The sequence below is a fragment of the Copadichromis virginalis genome, linkage group LG16 (genome assembly GCF_057382275.1).
Source record: "Copadichromis virginalis isolate Kocher_CV1m ecotype Utaka linkage group LG16, C_Virginalis_male_GT1.1, whole genome shotgun sequence".
NCBI lineage: Eukaryota > Metazoa > Chordata > Actinopteri > Cichliformes > Cichlidae > Copadichromis > Copadichromis virginalis.
The window spans coordinates 40,782,983-40,805,482 of NC_140633.1; the positions used below are offsets into that span (position 1 = coordinate 40,782,983).

The following is a 22,500-nucleotide window of genomic DNA, read 5'->3' on the forward strand; positions in this document are numbered from 1 at the left end:
ATGAACAGAAGACACTGACAACAACAGGAAGCGTCGGCAAGACTCGAAAACTGTCGACTGAAGATTGATATTTAAATACTGTATATTAAAAAGAACAAGTACTAAAACATCAACACAGACAAAACATATGTAAACATAAACTTGTGCTTAACCTCTGTGACCTTTGAACCTGTGAGACCGTCCCGATGCAGAATAAATCACGCGTGACGGAGTTTCCTGTTATCTTCTGAGCTCGTCACAGAAACTGGTTTCGTCATTTATATGAACATCACATACATATATGAATGATGATATTGTTGATTTATTGATGTGCATATCACTTTAATGCTGCAGCTGTTGATGGTTTTAATCACCCATCTACTGCTGGCCATCCCGATCCGTATAAACAAGCTTAATTTAAGTAACTAAACCTTGGAAGACAACAAAAACTAAAGTACTTTACTTGTACTCTATTGCAGTAGAAGTGACGATTGGTCCTGGTTTTTGATTCTCAGAATAATCCTTCTTTCTCTGATTCTGGCCTCAGCGCAGGGTCAACCCCTCACTTCATCGTCCGTCGTAAACTGGCTGATTTAGCTTCTCCTTTAGGTTTGAACAGCAGGGGCGGGTCTTCCTCCTTTCTATTATATCATCCAGATCCATCCCGTGTTTCCAGCAGCCCGAGCTCTGGGCTCACAGGATTATTGTACATACAACGAGGTCATTATTACAAACTTGGGTCATGTTTAATCAGAACATCTCCCACAGGAACAGGAAACACATGACTGGAAATATGGAAGAAAAACGAAGCAAGTCCAGGTAAAGGGAAACACAGCTAGCTGAAATGAAGCGGAATGACCCTTTAAGCTGGCATTTCAGCTCAGCAGATAAAGAGGAAATATCCGTCTCTGCGTCGAGCTTCTCACCTTCATATAAATGAAAATATTCAGCTTTTTAAAAGAATTTATTCAATGTGTAATTTATACATCAATCAGCAAATGAGCTAAAACATAAATAACTGGAAATTACATTTCAAAACACAAACATGCAAAATATTTTCAGTGAAAAAACTGTCAGAAAAAAATATCCACAAATATGAACAAATGTAATAAATAGAGTAAAAAATGCCCAGAGTGTCAGAAAACATCATATTTATTAATGAAACGTGAAGACTGAATGAACCACACGTGTAAAAACAAACTGCTGAACAAAGCAGAGAAAAACACTTGAACATGTGGAGAGCTGATGGGACGGACATCTGGACCTCCACCTCCTACGATAACTGTCTCTGACGTCTGTCCACCGACAGACCAGAGACGCAGACGGGCGGGACAGGAAGCAGCGGCGTGCCGCTCTGTCTGATGATCGACTGAACCCAGTGACATGAAACGGGTTCCCTCAGAGTCTCTGAGGGAACCCGCAGGGTCCCATCTCAGGCCTCGTTTCATTTTTGTATATATGTTTTTGTATAATTAACATTGTGAGAACATGTTTCCGGTTAAAGGCGCCTTTATGCAGACGACACGGTGCTGAGATGTGTTTCAGCTGCAGGAGTCACTGGAGGTTTTTCAGTAAGCGCTCCGAGATCTCTCAGCGTTGGTGTTTTCCTTTAGGAGGAGATATTCGTGTATCCGGGTGAATGATGCTCTTTTGTTTAGAGTGCTTATTGAGCACTTGGTGGAAAATCTGAAGAAGGCTGAGACCTGTCTGTTTTTAAGTTTCATTGTCTCAGTGATATGTTCACGTCCATGATTCAGGGAAACGGGAGGTTCTCTGAGTGTAATCAGCTGACTTAAAACTGGACAACTTTCATTTTTGAGTCATCTGATGATTCATTTCTGAGGTTTATGGCTCATACAGGGTCAGAGAGGCACTGTCCTCGTCAGCAGAGCTTAATGTGACTCGATGTCCAAACAGCATAAATGGATCTTTAATCTTTGGGGTTTTCATCGCTGGATTTAAATGATGTTCTCCTCGGGATGAACTCAGGATTCAGCTCACAGGAAGTTCAGTCCACTGAATGATCACATGACCTCAGAGGAGTCTCTCCAGGATGGTTTCACTCAGTAGTTCCTCAGTTTGAACACCTTGCTGAGCCTGGACTTGGCGCTGGAGTAGATGAGGAAGGAGCCTTCGTCCGTGCTGAAGTCCTCCCAGTCTCTGCAGCCGAACGTGGGCAGGCTGTGGACAGGAACGAAGCCCTCGTAACCCTGCCACCTAAAATCACACACAGAGGTCACCTGAGCTCAGGAAACACGTCACACCTGAGCAGATGAGCACTTACGCACCTGTAGACAACGCTGTTCAAAGAGTACGAGCCGCCGTCGTGAGAGTTCGCCACCACCAGGAACTTTTCATCTCCGATGGTGAAAAACTCCCAGTCCAGCGCACTGAACACACGAAGGAGGAGAACAAGACGACACACTGTGAAGAGCAGCTGTTTCTGGGATTTTTACAATGAACCTCTTCTTTAAAATATATTTACGTTTTCAGGTCTTAAATTAACTGAAGAAAGTCCCGAAAAACAAAGAAAAAAAAGATAACATGTTTCTACAGCTAAGCTTAGAAATCCTCAAAAATGTCCAAAAAATGACTGTTATAGTTCAAAAACAATAAAAAAATAAAGTGGAAAAGAAAGGTCATCAATATCCTCACAAAATATTATGAAGTATAATAAATATAAATGAACACACATGTGCACATGAATTAATATAAATATAATAATATGTATTAAAAAATTATGTTCATAATATTTACGAATATTTATGGAATAATAAATAAATATAAAATAAAATAAAAAATCCAAAAATTCAAAACTAACAAAATCATCAAAAAGTGATAATAAAAAAGAACGAATAATGCAAATATAAATAATTTAATAAAGATATAAAATACTATGAACAAAATGTTGAAAAGTTATTAAAATGTGTTTTTTAATAAAATGTAAAAGATCTCAAACGAATGAATAAAATTCCAAATGAAACCTTAAACAAACATCAGGCCTCTCGGTGCTGATGGCTTCCTTTTAATGATCAGCAACGTTTCCACAGTGACTTTGAAATAAATGTTATTCATCCTTTAATCTTCGTGCTGCTCCTTTAATCTGCAGGTAAAAGCAGGAAGTGTATCTGAAGACATGTTAAATGAGCCCAGGTGTGACGCTCACCTGTGTGTGAGGATGTCCTGGAAGCGGATGAAGGTCTGTGTGAGCGCGTTCAGTTCGTACACGGTGGAGTTGATGCTGTAGACACTCGTGCCACGATCAGGGATCTTCTGACTGTTGGCGACGGCGAGGAAAAACCTGCCGTCGATCTGAAACGGCTCCCAGTCTGTCGCTCCGACTGTCTGCGGAAAGAAGGGGACACTCAGAGAACCAGGGTACGAAGGGTAACCCTCTGATAATCCTACACTTGGTGGGAGGGGCTTTGACTGCAGGAGTCCCTTCAACGCTGCTTTTAGTGGAGAAAGAAGAACTTCTCCTTGGCATGGTGGATGCTGATTGGCTAAACTTGGAGAAAACAACCACAACACGCTCTGTTTTCAAAACTCAGGGAAGCCAGAGGAGATGGAAAACAACAAGCAAGAACCAGAGTGACTCCCATCACCCTCTGGAACACAAACTTGGAGTAATTAGGACCCTACACCACCGGGCAGAACATGTTCCCTCTAAGCCTGAAGGGAAAAAGAAGGAACACACATATGTAAAGGAAGCACTCAAAACGTGCGGCTATCCTAAATGGGCGTTCTTAAAGTCAGCAAAGAGGCACAGAAAAGAAGACCAGACACCAGCGAGGGAGGATAAGAAGGACAGACGCAACAACATTGTCATCCCCTATGTAGCCGGTGTATCAGAGAAACTCAGGAGAGTTTTCTCCAAGCACAACATCCCGGTGCATTTCAGACCCAGCAACACACTCAGACACAAACTGGTTCACCCGAAAGACAAAACGCCAAAACACAGACTTAACAATGTGGTGTTTGCTGTACAGTGCAGCGAGGAATGCCCAGACCTCTACATCGGAGAGACCAAACAACCACTTCACAAGCGCATGGCACAACACAGAAGAGCCACCTCCACAGGACAAGACTCAGCAGTCCATCTGCATCTTAAGGTCAAAGGTCACTCTTTCGAGGATGCCAATGTTCACATTTTGGACAGAGAGGACAGATGGTTTGAAAGAGGAGTGAAAGAAGCATCTATGTCCACTGTGAGCGACCATCTTTGAACAGAGGCGGGGTTTACGACACCACCTCTCTGCCATCTATAATCCAGTTTTGAGATCCTTCCCAGACGCCTTAACGCCCACTCACATCCTGGACCATCTGATCTCAGGAAATCACATGATAAGGTGGGGCCAGGTTTCACAATGAACTCACCCGAAACTCTGGCTGATTGGGACCCACGCCCAGTTTCCCACCTTGGCTCAGGCGATTAGAGGATCATCAGGGGTCCTTTTGTCCCTCTGTGGGGGGAAACTCCCACTAGGTTTATATCTGGGACTCTCCACCATTTGACCTTAGAACTGAAGAAGCTTCTCGGATGAGAGGTGAAACGTCTTCAAGTAACTTAAAGAAGTCCAGACGCTTTTCTTTGCAAGCTCCTTTGACTACGATGACCTGGATGACTGAGAACCTTCACAGACAACCAGAGTGATGCTAAAGCTGAGTGCAAGCAGACCCAGCTGCCTGATTGTCAGGAGGTAACCGGAGCATCATGGCCTCCGTGTCTACCTGGATCCCTGTGTGATCGGACTGGGCTGGTTTTCACTCCCTCTGCTTAAACGGTAAAGGAAACAGGGTCTGTGTCCTCGGCAGGAGAGGGATGTGTGACAGCCTCAGATTTATAATGTTAACTGGTGACAGTGTGAACACACAGCTCACGTCATTAGGATGAGAAATGAGTCCATCAGAGGAACAGCTGAGAGTCAGAGGCTGAGGCGGTTTGGACACGTGCAGAGGAGGAAGAGTGGATATACGGGACGAGGATGATGAAGCTGCTGGGCAGGAGGAGAAGAGGAAGATCTGCACTGCAAAGAAGCTTAGCGCACACAGCTGTTAGGGTTAGATGAAGATTCCAGCTCATGTGCAGTAAGTGTGACCAGGATCAGTCACAGGGAAAAGCATCAGTTGAAAGTAGGTGTTTTCATCCCTGCTGCCTCCACTCGGGTGGGTGAACAAGTGTGTCTGCATGAATGTCAGACGTATGTGGGAAAGAAGAACTCGTCTGACTGCGAGGATGAGCCTTCTATCATTTAAAACCCCAATGAGCACTGTGTAATCTATTACTTTGAATAGAGTAACGACTCCATCACTGCTTGTGAGCGTTGGGCTCACTGTACACACTGATCCATCCATTTTCTTCCACTTATCCACGGCAGCAGCCCAAGCAGAGAAGCCCAGACCTCCCTCTCCCCAGCCACCTCCTCCAGCTTGTGCCAGGGAACACCACGACGTTCCCAGGCCAGCCAAGAGATATAATCTCTCCAGCGTGTCCTGGGTCTGCCCCGGGGCCTCACCCAGGAGGCATCCTTGTCAGATGCTCAAACCACCTCGACTGACTGCTTTCGATGTGAAGGAGCAGCGGCTTAACTCTGAGCCCCTCCCTCTCTAAGGGCGAGGCCAGCCACCCTTCACAGGAAGCCCATCTCAGGCCGGGCCCGGGGAGCGTCTGGTGGACTTTGGGATTCACTGACACATCACAATGAACTAAGGAGGCAGCTTTTAAATGAAGTCATAATTCAGTGCTTTATACGTTACTGTGAGAATATGAAACGCTCTGCTTCGTGCTGCCTGTGTGCAGCGGCTCGTGCAGCCTGCAGGGGGAACTGGCGAGGTCTGGCTGGGTCTGATTGGAGCTATTTGCGGCTCCATTAGTCGTGTTGATGTCTGAGCAGTTTAATGCGTGCTGTGCCGGCTGTCAGCAGCTGAATTACAGGTTCAGGTGGTTTCATGATGCTTTAACATGTTTTTGTGGTTTTCAGAAGCAATAAAAGTCTTCTTCAGCGCAGCTGGAAACCCCCTCGCACACACGCATTAATTACACTGCTCTGGTTTCCTGTTTCATCTTTGACATCAACAGACTGAAAAACATATTTTCATCAGCGTAAGATGATTTTTATGACCTGCTTTCATGTGCACATCTGTCACCACATTAATGTTTTAAACAAGCAGCTGCGTCTGTGCAGGCATCGCTGTTTGCCAGGCTGCAGGTACACAGCGCTCATCATCATCACCACCTTCACCCTGAAACCCCATACACTGACTTTAATAAGACCGTTATCTTTGGTTGTTGTCACTGCAGGAGCGAATGATGCGACGGGTTCTGGGGAGGAGGAGCTAAAACAACTCAGAGCGGGGTCGAGAGTAATGGCAGCAGGTAGGTGTGAGAGTAAGTCAGCTCCAGGTGAACCTGAGATCACGCTAACAACACTGAAGCTCCAAGACCCTGCAGATATTAGGGGCGGGGCCTGTTTGACTGACCGGTGGATGGCGACACAGGCGGCTGTAGCTGCTAGCTTCACCTGAACTGGACCTCTGCACCGTGTTGACATCATGTGACCAGTAACATGGCTGTACTAACAGACCGTCCAGGAAGGCGGAGCGGCAGTTTGGTGAGAGAAATTTGAGCATTTTGATTGGATGTTAGCTGATTACTCACACTCTTCCAAATATGGTAAATTTTTCCAAAAAACTGCTAAATGAGGCTAAAACGGAGGCTTCAGAGAGCGTGATGTCACAATGGATACATCCACCATAATCCAGAGTAAGCGAGGTGAGGACGATCCAAACAACCTGCAACGTGCTCCTGTGATCCAGGATCAACGACGACCAAAAAAAACACTGAAGCTCAGAAATTAAGGGGCAAAAACACAGAAATATCAAGTGTGGCTGGAAAACAGCGTTTACCTGCAGAGGCACACCTGCATCAATCAGAGCCCGGCTGAGAGCGAGGTGTTTCCCTGAAGCTGTGAGTCAGCGTGGTATTTTTACCAGCCTGTGATTTGCGGTCGGGCAGCGTCACGCCGCTGCTGTTATCATGTGACTCACTGACAACATCCTCATTGTCATGTCTGCTCTGACATCTGCCAGGACTCACCTGGACAGGTAAGCAGCACCGCCCCAGCTAAAAACATCCTGAGGGGGGCTCTGTCCCGAGTTCATCCTCTGAAGAGGACGCACAAGATGAAACAATCCTGTGAGAATAAATGTGAGCGGACATGTTTCACTGTCCGCGAGTTCAGTGTCACAATAAAATAATCCTTTAAAGTTTGGCTCATATCGCTGAGTTTCAATATGTAGGATGATTAAACGATCCCAGATAATAAAAAAAGTTTAATTCATCAATGAAAAAGATCATTATGTGACAGAACTTAATAGATATGAGAAAAAATATCTTTCTTCTGAAATGTTTGTCATAAATCATTCATGTGCGAAGAAGCTACGTCTGTCACGTGTCCAGGTCTGCCAGACAGGAGACGCAGCATCTCAGGACTTCCTGCTCCATTAAAAATAGAAATAAAAATAATAAAAATAAAGTCTCATTTTTAAATGTTCTTGTCTGTAATTCAATCAAATAAAACAATCTACAGTTATACTGATAATCTCCATAATCAATCAAATCTATGTCTCTCATGTTCATCACTTTGACCTGCTGACAGGTCCTGCAGATTTATCAACTCAATCTTAGTAATCGGTGCATTTACTCGAATCCTGGGAGTTGAGAATAAAGAGATCGGTGGGGCTGTTCTCACAGCTGTTACAATAATGTTCAACATCCATGTTAGCAGGAAGTTAGCGAGATAGTAAAGATGACACACCACGGTGGTTAGCTGCAGAGCTGTGGTTAGGCTAATGCAAACAGATTAATTAATCTGCTGCTGGTTTGGATTACTCTGTGAAAACGCCCTGATCCTCAGCTGACACACCTGAGCTTAAAGACGTGCTGCACGTGACCAGAGCTGATGAACAGCAGGACGAGCGAACGCGTCGGTTTTATTAATGATGCAAACAGCCAAGGTCAACAAGCAGGCAGATTACTGAGTACAGATGACTTCATGTTCAGGAAACGTCTCTGGAGGAGGGTTTAACCAACCACGAGCCTCACAGCTGAGTCCAGCCTGCTTTGTGAACATGCTTTCACTGTCAGTCATCTACAGTCACCCACTGGTCGCTGCATCAGTGCTAGGAAACTAACTGTATATAAAAGAAGGATGTGACATCACCGCTGGTTAGTGAGGTCATGCTGCGAAGCCACAAACTGAACGTTATTGCTGTCACCGTGTTTAAAACCAGAGGTCCCTGGTGTGCAGTAGATCTGACTCGGAAACTGACCGATGCTGCATTCTCATTGGCTAATAACTCACCAATGACCAAACCCTATGTTGCTGTCCTCTGTGACTGTAACTGGACGATAGTTTCCAAAATGAGCTTCATGTTTCATTTACAGCTGAAACATGAGGGAAACATTCACTGAGCTCGAGTCAGCTGAGCAGGACACTCACAGACAACCAGAGGAGTCGCCCCCTGCTGGCCATTAAACGTTAGTGCACTTCCTCTTTGGTGTAACATTTCAGACCAGGAAGGTAAAAGGTTTACGAAAGCCGACGGTGGGGAGACCCTGAAAGACAGGCAAACACTGACCTGGATGCTCTGGAAGGTCTGGAAAGAACCATCCAGCCAGACGTAGATGGTGGAGCTGATGATGGTGGTTCGACCGTCAAAGGTGTTGGCCACCACCAAAAAGTGGTACGGCCCCACAGTAAAGAACTCCCAGTCGTAGGCTCCGGACGTCAGCAGAGTCTGGTTCACCTCAAATAGCTGCAGAGACAGGAGGGACGGGTTAGGACCGAAAACACGAGGACAGAGACGATCAGGAGCATCTCCTGAAGACCTTCTATGACTCTGTGGTGGCTTCTGCTATCTTTTATGGCGTGGTCTGCTGGGGCGGCAGCATCTCTGCTGGGGACAGGAAGAGACTGAACAGGGTGATCCGAAGGGCCAGCTCTGTTCTAGGATGCCCTCTGGACCCAGTGGAGGTGGTGAGTGACAGGAGAACGGCGGCTAAGCTGTCATCCCTGTTGGACAACATCTCCCACCCCATGCAGCAGACTGTGACAGCACTGAGCAGCTCCTTCAGTGGGAGACTGCGGCACCCACGGTGTGGGACGGAGAGATTTCGCAGGTCTTTCCTCCCCACTGCTGTCAGACTCCATAATAAAGACTTTAACTGATCAAGCACACACATCCACACATATGCAATAATACTAAGTGCAATAATCCTTTCTGTCATCGTTGTATTTTTACTCAGTTGTATATAGTATTTGTATTTGTATTCTATTTTTATCTTATTGTATATTTATTTTATTTTATTCTACTGTATATAGTATATCATTTTATTCTATTCTGTACAGCTGTGTACTGTATTTATTCTTATTGTATTCTAATTTTTGCCTCATAACTTTTGCACTGTCCACTTCCTGCTGTGACAAAACAAATTTCCCACGTGTGGGACTAATAAAGGTTATCTTATCTTATCTTATCTTATCTATAAAGGACAGGAGAAGATCTCATGTTGTGACTGAACAGCAGCACCTTTGTGTCGGGGTTCCACCTGTAGATCACACTGTGGATGTTGTGGTTGGAGTCTCTTTCTGAGGACACACAGGGACACATTGACATGATTTCGACACTTCAGTTCTCGTCCATATGATCACAGAGTAAAGCCAGAGAAGTGCATCCAGCTTAGAAGAACGAGTCGTCTAACAACGAGAAACACAAAACCCATCACATGAAATCTCCACGGAGATTAGCCTCAACAAAAGGGAATCACCGTCAGCTGCATCTCACACCTTCATGTAATCTGATTACATCTCTACAAAACCCTGGAACTGAGTCTCTATTTGTTTTTTGTACCTGACCAACACCAGATTATCTTCAGGAGCAACCTTGGCTAATTTCTTTTCAGAGTGACTAAGATGATGGACTCTGATCTGCAGGACCGTCCAGCTACCAAATGCTCAGAAAAACACAGGTCTGCGAATCACTGTGGCTGTGATAGAACAGACTGATGGTTTGGACTGTGCTTGGTGCAAAGACACAACCTCATTCAGTTTCTGTTTCAGGTATTTTACCCACAGACTAACAAGTAGAGATGACGACGGACAAATAACATGTTTGACCAAACTGTTTGGTTTACGGTTGAGACGAGTTTCTAATCTTCACCCTCGGTATGGAGCTCTCAGAGCTCTGTCACTGTTTGTTTTCCACGTGTTAAAAGCTGAGTCGTGCACAGACATTGCCATATTAAAGTTTGTCGTTGATGCTATCTGAAGGGTGTGTGTCAGTACTCATGGAGGTACCTGCAGGCCTAAACCTGCCCACTTTAAAGTTCTCTGCATGCAGACCGGAGGTTTCCTGGATGCACGTTTGTGAGAGGGATTAGCATCCATGAAGTGAAAATAATCCACGTGTTTAGTGATCCTGGTTTGTCCAGTTACAGTTTGAGTTCTGTGAAAATGAAGGAAAGAAATTCCTAAATGGTTAAAACAGTCATGGCGGTGATGTTCAGACCTGTGACTCGAATAAAGTCTCATTCAAAATCATTTCATCTGAGTTGACTTTTTTCTACAACACAAATGTATTTGAGTAAGTTTGGATAGTTTGGTTGGAGACACGACTGCAGACGACCTGTTTTTGAATAAAGACATTAAAATATTCTTGTAAATGCAGAAGTTTGAGGTTTGAACCATTAATGAATCTTTAAAATATCCCGTCTGAGTTTTCACAGCCTGCTAGCAGCTAATTATTTACCCGGCACAAAAGTCCCTTCATAATCTGCCAGTTTTTGCTCGTTTCATGTATTTAGCAGATAAAGAGGACAGAAAATCAAAGTTGGCCCATTTATATCGAACGTGTTGGTGCTGAGGTGATTTCGGCCGGTGCGCTGTGACTTCACCATCATTCAGAATAAACACGAGCTCACACAGAGAGACGGCGCACAGAGGTGTGTGATCTAACCACAGTACACCTGCACAGCCTCAGCCTCAGGAGTGTTTTATCTTTACAGGAAGTGCACACATGAATGTGTTTGAAGTGTTTACACTGACGAGGAGATACGAGCTCTTCAAAGCTCCTGTTTGGTCAGGTGGAAACCTCGTATCTCCATCATCAAAAAGCCTCGTTTTAACCTTTAAACCCATCAGAAACGACCGGCTGCTCTGGAGCTCCTCATCCCGCTGCAGAGACTCGTTAAACTCAGATACTTCCTTCACTGCGGAAAATACCCTGAACATGAAGGAAAATCAAATTGAACGAATAAATACTGCCGATCAGGAACGTTTGATCCTGAAAGTTCATCTTTGATCTGGAAATAAAAAGAAAAGTTTTATTAAAGGTTCTGTTTGCAGCATTTTTATGCATGAAATGCTTCGTTGGCCTCACAGACTGCAGGAGAGGGACATCTCGGGGCACAAAGAGCCGACGCCACTCTCCATTTATTATTTTTAAATTTTGATTAACTCGTGGCCTGATGATGTTCTCCTGTGGAGACAACAATGAGCTCTTATCCTGGTTTTGTGTGATGCCCCAGCAGCTGCAGTGATCCATTCATTTAAAATGAAAAAGACTGCATTACAGTCCACTTCCTGTTTACCTCGTCTGTGATTGGCCACGACCAGGAAGCTGTGGTTGTGAATGCGAAAGGCCTCCCAGTCCTGGGCAGTGTGAGTCTCCAGAGTCTGATAATGGACGAAACGCCGCCGCCGCCGATGCCACTGATAGATGACAGACCGCTCAGACCCCGCCTCTCTGAAGTTTGCCGCCACCACGAGAAAAATCTGAAGGACAGAAACACGGAGATGGATTTGGTTTAACATCACAGCGCCGAGCGGCCCTGCTCAGCTTTCACTGAACGACGACTCACAGAAGTCTGTGTGCGCTGCAGTGACCTCTGACCTCTGCAGAGACTGTTCCTTTACACACTTCTCTGAGTTAACAGGACTGAATACCTGCACACAGCTGTGTGTGTGTGTCACACACTGTGCAAACAAGGCCAACACAATGTGCACACAAGGGTTCAAAGAGAATCAGCCTCAGATCTGTTTGTCCTCCTGTCCTCCGCCCTCTGAGCTCCATCCACTCCACGACTCTCAGCTGCACCACCGGATTTATTAATCATGTTTTAAATGTTCTGCCTGTTTCGCTTGATTAGATCTGATCCCTCTGGCCTGATGGCACTTTGTGTTTTCTGTCTGTGACAGAAACAAGCTGCTTCGTCCACCGACGTCCACGCCAAGGACCGCACACGAGTGTGATGTGAGACAGTATTGATTTTATCCAACAATAAATCGCATGATGGCACAAAGACATTTAGTTTCTATGGTAACAGCCAACAGAAGGACAGTTAGCGATTAGCTATAACTTCTCTCTGTTGTCAGCATGTTTACGTCGTCAGCTGACGCTCATCTATACAAAACACACGACACACAGAACATACAACGATCCGTGACTGTCGCAGTGACAGTGGGAGCTCGTGTCGTGCATCAGTCACAGCAGCACGGTGCTGGCTGCTCGTAGGCCGTGGGTGGAGCTAAGCCCACAGCTTTGTGCTGAGCTCCTTGTACTCCTCGTCCATGTTGGAGGCGCTCACCTTGTTGTCGATGGTGAAGTGTTTCCAGGATCGAGCCTCCTGAGTGCTGATGTTCTGGTAGAGCTGGAAGGAGGCGTTGGTCCACCTGTAGATACCTGAGCCGGACCGAGAGTCCCTGCCAGGGGAGACATGAGGGTTAGACTGAGAGGACAGAGACTTGTCCACAGCTGTTTCTGCTGCCGTGTTATTACTTGTTGGCTGCAGCCATGAACAGGCCCTCAGACGGGATGGAGAAGACCTCGACGTCCAGGGTCTCTGAGCGGGTGTACAGGTCCTGGTAGTCCTCCACGTAATCCAGACGCTGCTTACCTGCACAAACAGGTGATACAGCTTACATGGACAGACACGTCGCAGGCACATGGCATCATCGTCAAACCAGCCCCATCCCAGCGCTACGTTCACATGAACCCTCCTACACTCTGCTCCACCCGCAACAGCAACTCAGGAAAAGTTTACTCTTCTCTTTACAGCAGACAAGTTAATATTATACCAGATCCTCTAAAATCATAACAATGTGTTCCTTTCTGGTTTGGTTCCAGAGGAGCTTTTTTAAAAACCTGAACCGTTTAAAATCATCATTTCTAATTTCTTACATACAGATTTGGCATCATGTCTATTTAAAACAACGTTTGTGATGTAAAGATTTATGCAATAAAACGAGCACCTCCTAACACAGAGTAAAATCACCCTCCTAATATAATGTGTTTTAGTCACATGACCCTGACATGTCTGAGGTGTGAGAGGTACTTCCTGTGTACGTCCAGACTCACTCTGCAGCAGCGTCCTCCAGCTCAGCCCGTCACAGATGAACAGACCCTTCCCCTGAGCATTGAACCACAGCTGGCCCTGCTCCGGCCTCGAGCAGGGAGGACGATCTCCCACAGTCACTCTGGCTTCGGCCTCTGAAACAGGACAGAGCGAGGGTTACACCTGAGGAGCGTCATGGGAACCGAGGACATGTGAGCTCCTGATAATAAGCTCCTATGTTTAACACTTCATAACAGCACACGATCATTTTATTGGCTTAAACCAAAGCAAACTTAAAAAATCGCTGAAGTACCAAAGGATGGCAGATTCACAGTTTCCTACTTATTCCTGTTGTTCAGGACCTCACTGTCGTCTACCTGACTGAAACCATCAGGCTCCCTCTGAGCCGCAGTCACAGTAAAAACTTACAAACATTTTTTCAATGAAACAAACATGTAGCAGAGAGCGCACATCAAATATAACCCAAAGAGCTCCAACAGCACAAACACGTCCAGAGGCCACGCCCCTAATAATGCAAACTTTAAACAGGTGAGTTATAAAAACATCCTCCCTGTACAGGTGTTATGAAGGAGAAACGATCCACAGAGACCAGTCTGTTTATTTCTGGTGAAGCTTTAACATGGGAGTCTATGGGGACTGACTCACTGCTGCCTCTGCTGGATGTTAGAGGAACTGCAGGGCTAGAGCCCTACAGTGAAACATGGTGGGGGGTAAACAGGACCCCTGATCATTCGCTAGCATGTTTCTCTGCAGCAAAGCTGGATGTGGAGGGCTCGGCTGGAAACACGTGCCTGTGTTCCTGTTAGCAGCTGCTTCAGTCTGTGCTCGGCAGATGAACACGCAGGTAATGAAGTGAAGGTTTCCATTTAACATGTCTGTGAAGGTTCTCAGTCATCCAGGTCATCGTAGTCAAAGGAGCTTGCAAAGAAAAGCGTCTGGACTTCTTTAGGTTGCTTGAAGACGTTTCACCTCTCATCCGAGAAGCTTCTTCAGTTCTAAGGTCAAATGGTGGAGAGTCCCAGATATAAACCTAGTGGGAGTTTCCATTTAACCACAAGAGATGAGTCCTCCATGATACATCAGACGTCTTCACCTGAGGGGCAGCCAGATCCAGATCAAACTGCCACCACGTTACCACAAATGATGCAGACGTGCTCAGATAGAGCCTGACTCTAAAACAGGAGCTCTGCTGTGTTGTCTTCTGCTTTTCTCTGGAAGCAGAGACTCTGAGTGTTGAAACGAGGCAGCTGCTGTTTGTGTGGTGCGCTCAGGTATGTAAATCAAACACACCACAGACAGAGCTGACACAGGTTTATATAAACTGTGACTCATAAAGAGTCAGGATGACTGAAGGGTTCAGCACCGAGTCTTCAATCAGCTGAACTTTATTAACTCTGAGCATGGATGGATGGATGGATGGAAGGGTGGATGGATGGATGATGATGATGGATGGATGGATGGATGGGTGAGTGGATGGATGGATGGATGGATGGAATATGGATGGATGATGATGGATGGATGAATAGATGGGTGGGTGAACGGATGGATGGATGGATGGATGAATAGATGGGTGGGTGGATGGATGATGATGGATGGATGGATGGATGGATGGATGGATGGATGGATGGATGGATGGATGGAATATGGATGGATGGATGGATGGATGGATGATGGATGGAATATGGATGGATGATGATGAATGGATGAATAGATGGGTGGGTGAACGGATGGATGGATGGATGGATGGATGGATGGATAGGTGGGTGGATGGATGGATGATGATGGATGGATGGATGGAATATGGATGGATGGATGGATGGATGGATGGATGGATGATGGATGGATGGATGGATGATGGATGGGTGGATGGATGGATGGATGGATGGATGGATGGATGATGATGATGGATGGATGGATGGAGGGATGGATGATGAAAGGATGAATAGATGGGTGGGTGGATGGATGGGTGGGTGGGTGGGTGGATGGATGGATGGATGGATGGATGGATGATGGATGGATGGATGATGATGGATGGATATGTCAATAGATGGGTGGGTGGATGGATGGATGGATGGATGGATGGATGGATGGATGGATGATGGATGGATGATGGATGGATGGATGGATGGATGGATGGATGGATGGATGGATGAATAGATGGGTGGGTGGATGGATGGATGGATGAATAGATGGGTGGGTGGATGGATGGATGCATGGATGCATGGATGGATGGATGGATGAATAGATGGGTGGGTGGATGGATGGATGGATGCATGGATGGATGGATGGATGGATGAATAGATGGGTGGGTGGGTGGGTGCATGGATGGCTGGATGGCTGGCTGGCTGGATGGATGGGTGGGTGGATGGATGCATGGATGCATGGATGGATGGATGAATAGATGGGTGGGTGGATGGATGGATGCATGGATGGATGGATGGATGAATAGATGGGTGGGTGGATGGATGGATGGATGGATGATGGATGGATGGATGGATGGATGGATGAATAGATGGATGGATGGCTAGATGGGTGGATGGATGGATGATGGATGGATGGGTGGATGGATGGATGATGGATGGATGATGGATGGATGGATGGATGAATAGATGGATGGATGGATAGATGGGTGGATGGATGGACAGTGGTGTTTGTTGGTGGCACAGAGGTAGGATAAGCTGCTCCTTCCACTGACTGTGACACAGTAACACAAACACACCTGTGTGAATCAGCTTCTGTCTGACCTCACGCTGTCATGGAAACACACATCAAACAGCAGGAGAGAGGCTGAGTCTGCAGGTAGCGCACACACACACACACACACACACACACACACACACACACACACACACACACACACACACACACACACACAGAAACACACACACACACACACACACAGTAGCTGCAGAGCTGTCAGTCACAGGTGTTTTCATGCTTCAGGTTACTCGATCACTGAGACCATCACAGTGCCGGGTTCACGGACCAAACACTCGCAGGGGTGGAGGAAGTCCTCGGATCCTCGCTTTGGCAGCGAGCCTGATGAGTCAGTCACCCCCAGCTCAGTGTTTTTCCACACAAAGGTTAGAGGTGTGCAGGGCCATGCTGCGGTTTTCATCCAAACCACAGCCTTTTGTTCAGCCTAAGAGGAGCTTTTAGTCTAACCCTAACCAGCCGGTTAAGTAAACACTTAAAGTGGAAAAAAGTGAAACAAAGATCTCTTCACCTGTGAGACTGTCACTACTGACTCCACCACAGCATCCAGGCACTGAATACAGCACCTACTAACAGTCGGAATAGAACTTTGAGTCAGGAAACGTGCAAAATATAGACGTGAAGAGGTGAGTGAGGTGAAACTCTGCTTTTCATGCGTCCTCTCACAAACCTGCTGGTGTGGATGTTGTTGGTGAATGAAACACATCTGTCAGCTGGAGCAGCTGAAAGTGTTTTTACTGTGGCTGATTATGAACACACTGTCACTCCAAACACACTCGTCGATGCTTTTTTTATCAGCCTTGCAGCACTAGCAGCTGAAAAGGAGCCTGTACAGCTCTCTCCCAAACTGCAGGGGGCGCTGTGCTGTGGCAGGTTTGTCTCCTCACCATAGGTGTAAACTGGTCCCTGCTGGTCCGGCTGGAAGGGGGTGGTCTTCAGGACCTGAGGGATGGACAGCTCAGTCAGAGCGGGGTCGGGGGAGGGACACAGTCTGGGCGTGGCGTCCGAACCGGGTAGCAGCACCAGCTGCCGCAGTAAACCCTGAAGAAGAGACAGAGCGGTGAGAACCAGCAGGACGGACAGTTGGCTGATCTGACCCTGATCAGAGACTCACGGAGAAGCGCCCCCTCCACCGCCCCCTGCTGCCGACGAAGAACCGGGACCCTCTGGTGCTCAGATGGCTGGGGAAGGACTGGACCTGTTTACTGGGGGACAAGAAACCACTTAATGCCATGAAGTGGATCTCTACTGGTCTCTACTGGTCTCTATTGGTCTCTATTGGTCTATGTGGTGTCAGCTCTCACAGCTCCAGAGGAAGTCCACAGTCAACAGTCAGCGTGGCGTACGGCCCGGTGACAGCCAGCACCACTGTGTGCCAGCGGTTATTGTCTAATCCAACGTCCTTAAAAGTCATTCGGCTCCGCCCACCAGGGCCAGGGGATGTGGTCAAGAAGTGGAGGCGGTTCTCAGACACTCGTAACCCCAGCAACAGCGAATCAGATCCCTCCCTCACCACAGAGAAGATGTATTCATTTGTCTGGAAGCAGAGAGAGAAAGAACACATTGGACTGGAACAAACTCGTCCAGAGTGGGCTGAACTGGGCCAGACTCATCCAAACTGGACCAGACTGGACCAGATCCAGCTCCATTCCGCTGCATCACCTTCTGTCTCAGTGTCTGAATCTTCACCGTGGCAACCAATGAGAACTCAGAGGGAAAGTAGTAACAGTTGGTGAAGATCTGGGAGGCGGGGAAATTCAGAGGTGCTGCCACGGCGCTGGCCAATCGGAGACCTCTGGAACCTTTGGACTGAACCATCCGCACCTGGAGGGGTAGCGGATGAAATATTAGGGGTAGCTACCATCATAAATGTTCATACCTTCATGCTATCCTGTGTCTTACCTGAGTGGGCGTGGCATGTCCTGGGGGGGGCAGGGCTTTGGACAACAGGTCAAGAGGCAGCAGGTCTGAGGGGGAGAGAGCAGAGACGGGGTGAAATAAATCAAATAAGTTATTAATAATTTAGATTTTCTGAACCGTAAATCTGCTTCCTGTTGTTCTGCTAACCTCTCCTGCAGCCCCAGCAGTGAAACGCCACCAAGCAGACCATCATCGGACTCTATGAGTGTAACCCTAACGCCACTGACCCCACCGAAACTTTAGTGAAAACAAAGCATGGTTTACTGGAGCCCGATTTCCACCGCAGAGTTACACTGAACCAGCTGTATGTAGCTCGATTTAAATCACCGCAGGGACACATAAGCAGCGATCCAGGTTAGACAGTTTATCTCCTGCTGCTAATTTCAGATCCCTGAAAGCTGATTTTCATGAAAGCAGCGGCTAGTGAGGCGAGTTTATCAGCTCAGAGCTCATTTCCTCCAGCTCTGACTGATAAGTGTATCTGCAGTTAATCTGTATCAGCGATGACATGTAAATGATCTCAGATCAGTTTATTTTTATCCCCTCAGAGACGGACGTTTCTACGTCTGAAACCTCAGACCTGATCTTAAAAAAAAGCTCAAGCTTTTCAGCTTCCTGCCGAGCAGTCACAGATTTCTGCTCTGACTCTGATGAGGCTCGAGTAAATCATTAAAACATTAAAAATCAGTGTTAGACAGCGGCTGAGGGAGCAGAGACAGCATCAGGTCAACGTTAGTTTTCAGCTGGAATTCCCCTTTAAGCTCCTCTGAGGCCGTCTGTGTGTTTTGTTGCGCTTGAGGATCAATGTAAGATGAATGGAGGATGAATGGAGGATGAATGGAGGGAGGGGACGACATGTACAGAAACAGATCTCACATTTCAAAGACTGAAAACACAGAAGAACAAAGCAGCGAAAGCGTCTGAAACACAGCGAGACGTCAGAGTCGGAGCTGCAAAGCCTTCTCTGACATTTGGCATCAGTGAAGTCAGCGACAGGACACACCTCAGGGGTCAGAGTTCACAATACTCAACCTCAGGAAGGCTGCTCACAAAGCCCAGGAGCCAAACGCAGTTTCAGTTGCCGGAATAAATCAGCTTGTAGCAAAGAGAAAGATCAACAGTAATGTCATCAAAAGGAAACATGAAGTAAAGCTGTGTACTCAGCTCTTTAACCAGAACAGAAAGACAGGTGGGAACACCTGAAAGTTCCTCAACTGGAAGCTCCACTGAATAATGCCCAGAAACACGTGATAGAGAGGACCAGGGGTCGGTTTAAACTGTGACAACGGAACAAACGTTATCCTCATGTTTTCCATCGTTACGCGACCCTCCTAACCCCACACCAGTCTGGTGACTGGATGTGTTTGGGGGCCTGTCCAGGATCTTCAGCACAACAGAACAACTTGAACAAGCAAGTCATGAATTAAAACTTCCTGTTAGGATACAACAAAGCTTTCAGCACAATGTCTGTCAGTAGTAATATATAAAAAACAAGCTCAAACCTTTATTTATCCAGTCTCACAAGAAAAAGTCTCTCTTATTTTTGTGCAGATTTTGTGTTTTGTTCTTCAGAAATGAATCTGACCTCCTGAAACATGTGACCGTCCCTTTAGAGCTGAAACCAGCACTCTGTATCTCCTCGTACCTGTACAGGGTCTCCAGCTGTGGCTCTGGACTCTGGCGGTGAGCAGCACCCAGGTGAGCAGCAGGAAGTGACACGAAAACATCATGCCTGTGCGCTGTGAACAGTTTGACTCCCGCTCACGGACCCGCTTCCTGTCCTGCGTCTCTCAACGTCATTCTCCAGTTGGCCTGAGGATCTCCTGGGCGGTGTTTCTTCAGCGTCTGTGGTCAAAGAGCAACACGACAAACGTCTCAGATTTGGTTCCTTACAGCGGCGTGTCCAACATTTCCACCCGGAGAACCCAGACGGCCGTCTCGCCAATTCTTCATGAACGCCACCAAGTTCATTTGTGTTCACATAACCTGGCTTCAAACCAGCAAACTGTCTCTTTATCTGTAACTACAGCTCAGCTTTCAGTTTAAAGCTGATCGTCCTGAAATAAAACTGCTAGCTTTATTTTTAGCTAATAATTTATTCTCTTTATTCATATTTGAGGTATTGCAGCTGTATATCTAACAGTCATTTTAACTGCCAGCCATATTTGCTGTGGTAGACATAGTGAAACATTTAATTTGTGGCCTTAATGGTTCAGCAGTTTTTGACTGTCAGCCGTACTTTCACATTACATTACATTTCACTTTGTTTCTTATCTGTCATTTTCAGTTAACTTTTAGTTAACTGCCTGTTTAAAATCATTTCTGTGGTTACGGCAGAAGGACCCTTGGTGGGACTCTCCATGTTACACCTGCACCAGGTGGGATTTTCACAGCACTACAGACTGGTTTAAACTGGTTTAATAAATGATGCTGAACATACAAAACTTGAGTAACGTGCAAACCTGTGGCTGAGAAATATCACACTGTGTAATTTTACCATCAGACTGCACTATCAACACTTGACGCGGTCACATTGATCACAAAACGATTAAACGATGAGCCAAAGATAAGAACAGCTGCTAAAGATAAAATCATGTGAACTCGTTTCGTTTCTCCCCGTCGTGTAACGAAGCTCGTCTCCTGAACACTAACCTGCTAACATGAGCGTCTGGCCCACATTTGAATCACATGAGAATCTGTGAGAGGAAAACAAAGATGCAAAAGCTTTGATGCACAGTGACGTCATATCTGAGCAAACCTGGGTCAGAGGTCAGAGGTTTAACCAGCCTCCTGAGGTCCAGCTCCAGTCCTAGTCTGTGAAGAGGTTTCAGGACATGCGAGGAGACCTCTGACTTGAGCACAGGTAAGAAGAGGCGGTGAGAGGAGCTCAGAGTGGGGAGGTCTGGCGTGCTGTGACCTCACAGACGTACAGTCTCTGCTCTACCTGTCGGCCGTCCTTAAACCGTCCTCTTCGTCTTTGCTGGACATTTATCTGTTCTTCAGAGAAACCAAAAACACAACCAGGCTCATCATCAGTCCACCTTTAAAAGTGTTCTCAGTGTCTGAGATGAACCTGATGATCTTCAGCGTGTCTCCACCTTCAGGTGCAGACCTCCACCTGTCGTCTCCTCCTCCCTCACCACGTTTCCTCTTCTTTAAGTCCTCCACAGTTTCTCCTTTCCTTCCTCTGAGGCTGCTGTCTGTGCAGCGACTGGAGATGATTTTCAGCTTCAGGTGAGTATGACTGAGGAGAGAGAGAATTTACCTGCACGTGAGCTGGCCTCGCTCGCCCCACATTTAAATAAAAAAGACTGGGAGGGGCTGAGGAGCGAGAGGGAGGGAGGGGCGGCTGCCTCCTCTTTACCTGTGACACACTTGAACTCACCTGAAGACAAACCTGACAGACAAAGCTGGACAGAGTCCACCTGAGGTTTCTGCACGTTGCTGCTGCAGGTTAGTTCACGTATTACTGGTCAGAGCAGCTGACACATTTCGCTGCCTCGGTGATCAGATATGATCACTTCCTGTCGGCGACCATGACGCTGATCAGACCAGCCAATGGGTGACCGCACGCTGTGCTAGTCCATCTTTTATATACAGTCAGTCTGTGTTAAACTGATAAGCCCGACCGATATCAGATTTTTAACAGCGATACTGATATTCAGTGATTTAAAAGCCAATATTCAGACATTTCGGCCGATATTTGTCACTCTTTTCGTCCTTCTCGTTCCTCGTTTTTACCCTCTGCCCAGGTCGGATCAGCTGTTTGCTGTTTGTGACGTTTCAAACATAAACATGGAAGATGCAGAGCGCTCTCTGGTGGACAAATGATGTAAGGTTAAAGGGTGTTTCTGTTGTCTCATGTATCGTCTGTGACGAGCTGAAACTAACAGAGCAGCAAATAATAATCTGAGCTCTCCATGAATTTGGTGCGGCTCTAAAAATGATGTCATATTGAATTCTTATTATTTTGTGTGTCTCGTGCTGTGCAGCAGTCTGGGTTTGGGCTTGTCAGTCAGGTGTTGTACTAATAAAGTTTGATTATTCCTTCCTACACTGAAACTGTAAATATGAACGATCAGCTGCAGAGTTCGGTCCATGTTTCATATGATGTGAGGTTCCTGCACACGTGCTGCCTGAGAGGAGGAGGAGGAAGAGAAGAAGAAGTGACTGATCTCAAGTCTGCGGCTCGCCCTCAGCTCTTCACAGCACAGGAATTTCCCAGGTGAGCCAGGGCTCCGCCCCTTGCCTGTCTGACCCACTCCCTGAAATCAGGTGCCATCAGACCTGAGGCTGCACACACACACACACACACACACACACACACACACACACACACAAAAGTACTGCATTCAATGCCAAAAGTACACAGGTATGATCAAAATAAACAGAGATTATTAGAGATTATATTCACCTCCATCATTATTGCTCAGTCTCATGGTTCTGGCCAGTCGTTTCCAGTGAAAATCCTG

At 46.6% G+C, this 22,500-nt stretch overlaps 2 protein-coding genes across 4 annotated transcripts in view; both read right to left on the reverse strand.

Moving 5' to 3' along the window:
- The window catches only part of rrp1 (ribosomal RNA processing 1), a 17,135-nt gene extending 16,557 nt beyond the window's left edge, over positions 1-578 (reverse strand). For both annotated transcript variants that reach the window (XM_085434830.1, XM_085434829.1), the window contains exon 1: positions 1-578. This exon is cut by the window's left edge and continues 87 nt beyond it. The gene's annotated coding sequence lies outside the window, so the exon portion shown is untranslated.
- Positions 579-924: 346 nt separating this feature from the next.
- LOC146691415 (thrombospondin-type laminin G domain and EAR repeat-containing protein-like) lies at positions 925-21,302 on the reverse strand. Of its 2 annotated transcripts, XM_085434832.1 has the most exons (17): positions 21,127-21,302; positions 20,787-21,025; positions 19,674-19,873; positions 18,011-18,075; positions 17,771-17,932; positions 17,413-17,645; positions 17,223-17,313; positions 16,996-17,149; positions 13,396-13,527; positions 12,817-12,934; positions 12,626-12,740; positions 11,630-11,813; positions 9,571-9,629; positions 8,620-8,796; positions 3,146-3,324; positions 2,268-2,369; positions 925-2,196 (listed from the first exon to the last, which is right to left on the reverse strand). In XM_085434832.1, exons 3-17 carry the CDS (start codon positions 19,756-19,758, stop codon positions 2,043-2,045), a joined length of 2,010 nt encoding a protein of 669 aa, XP_085290958.1. In that variant the 5' UTR covers positions 19,759-19,873; positions 20,787-21,025; positions 21,127-21,302; the 3' UTR covers positions 925-2,042. The 2 variants fall into 2 exon arrangements, with proteins under 2 accessions (XP_085290958.1, XP_085290957.1); XM_085434831.1 differs by having other exon boundaries at positions 20,787-21,302.
- Positions 21,303-22,500: the final 1,198 nt, after the last annotated feature.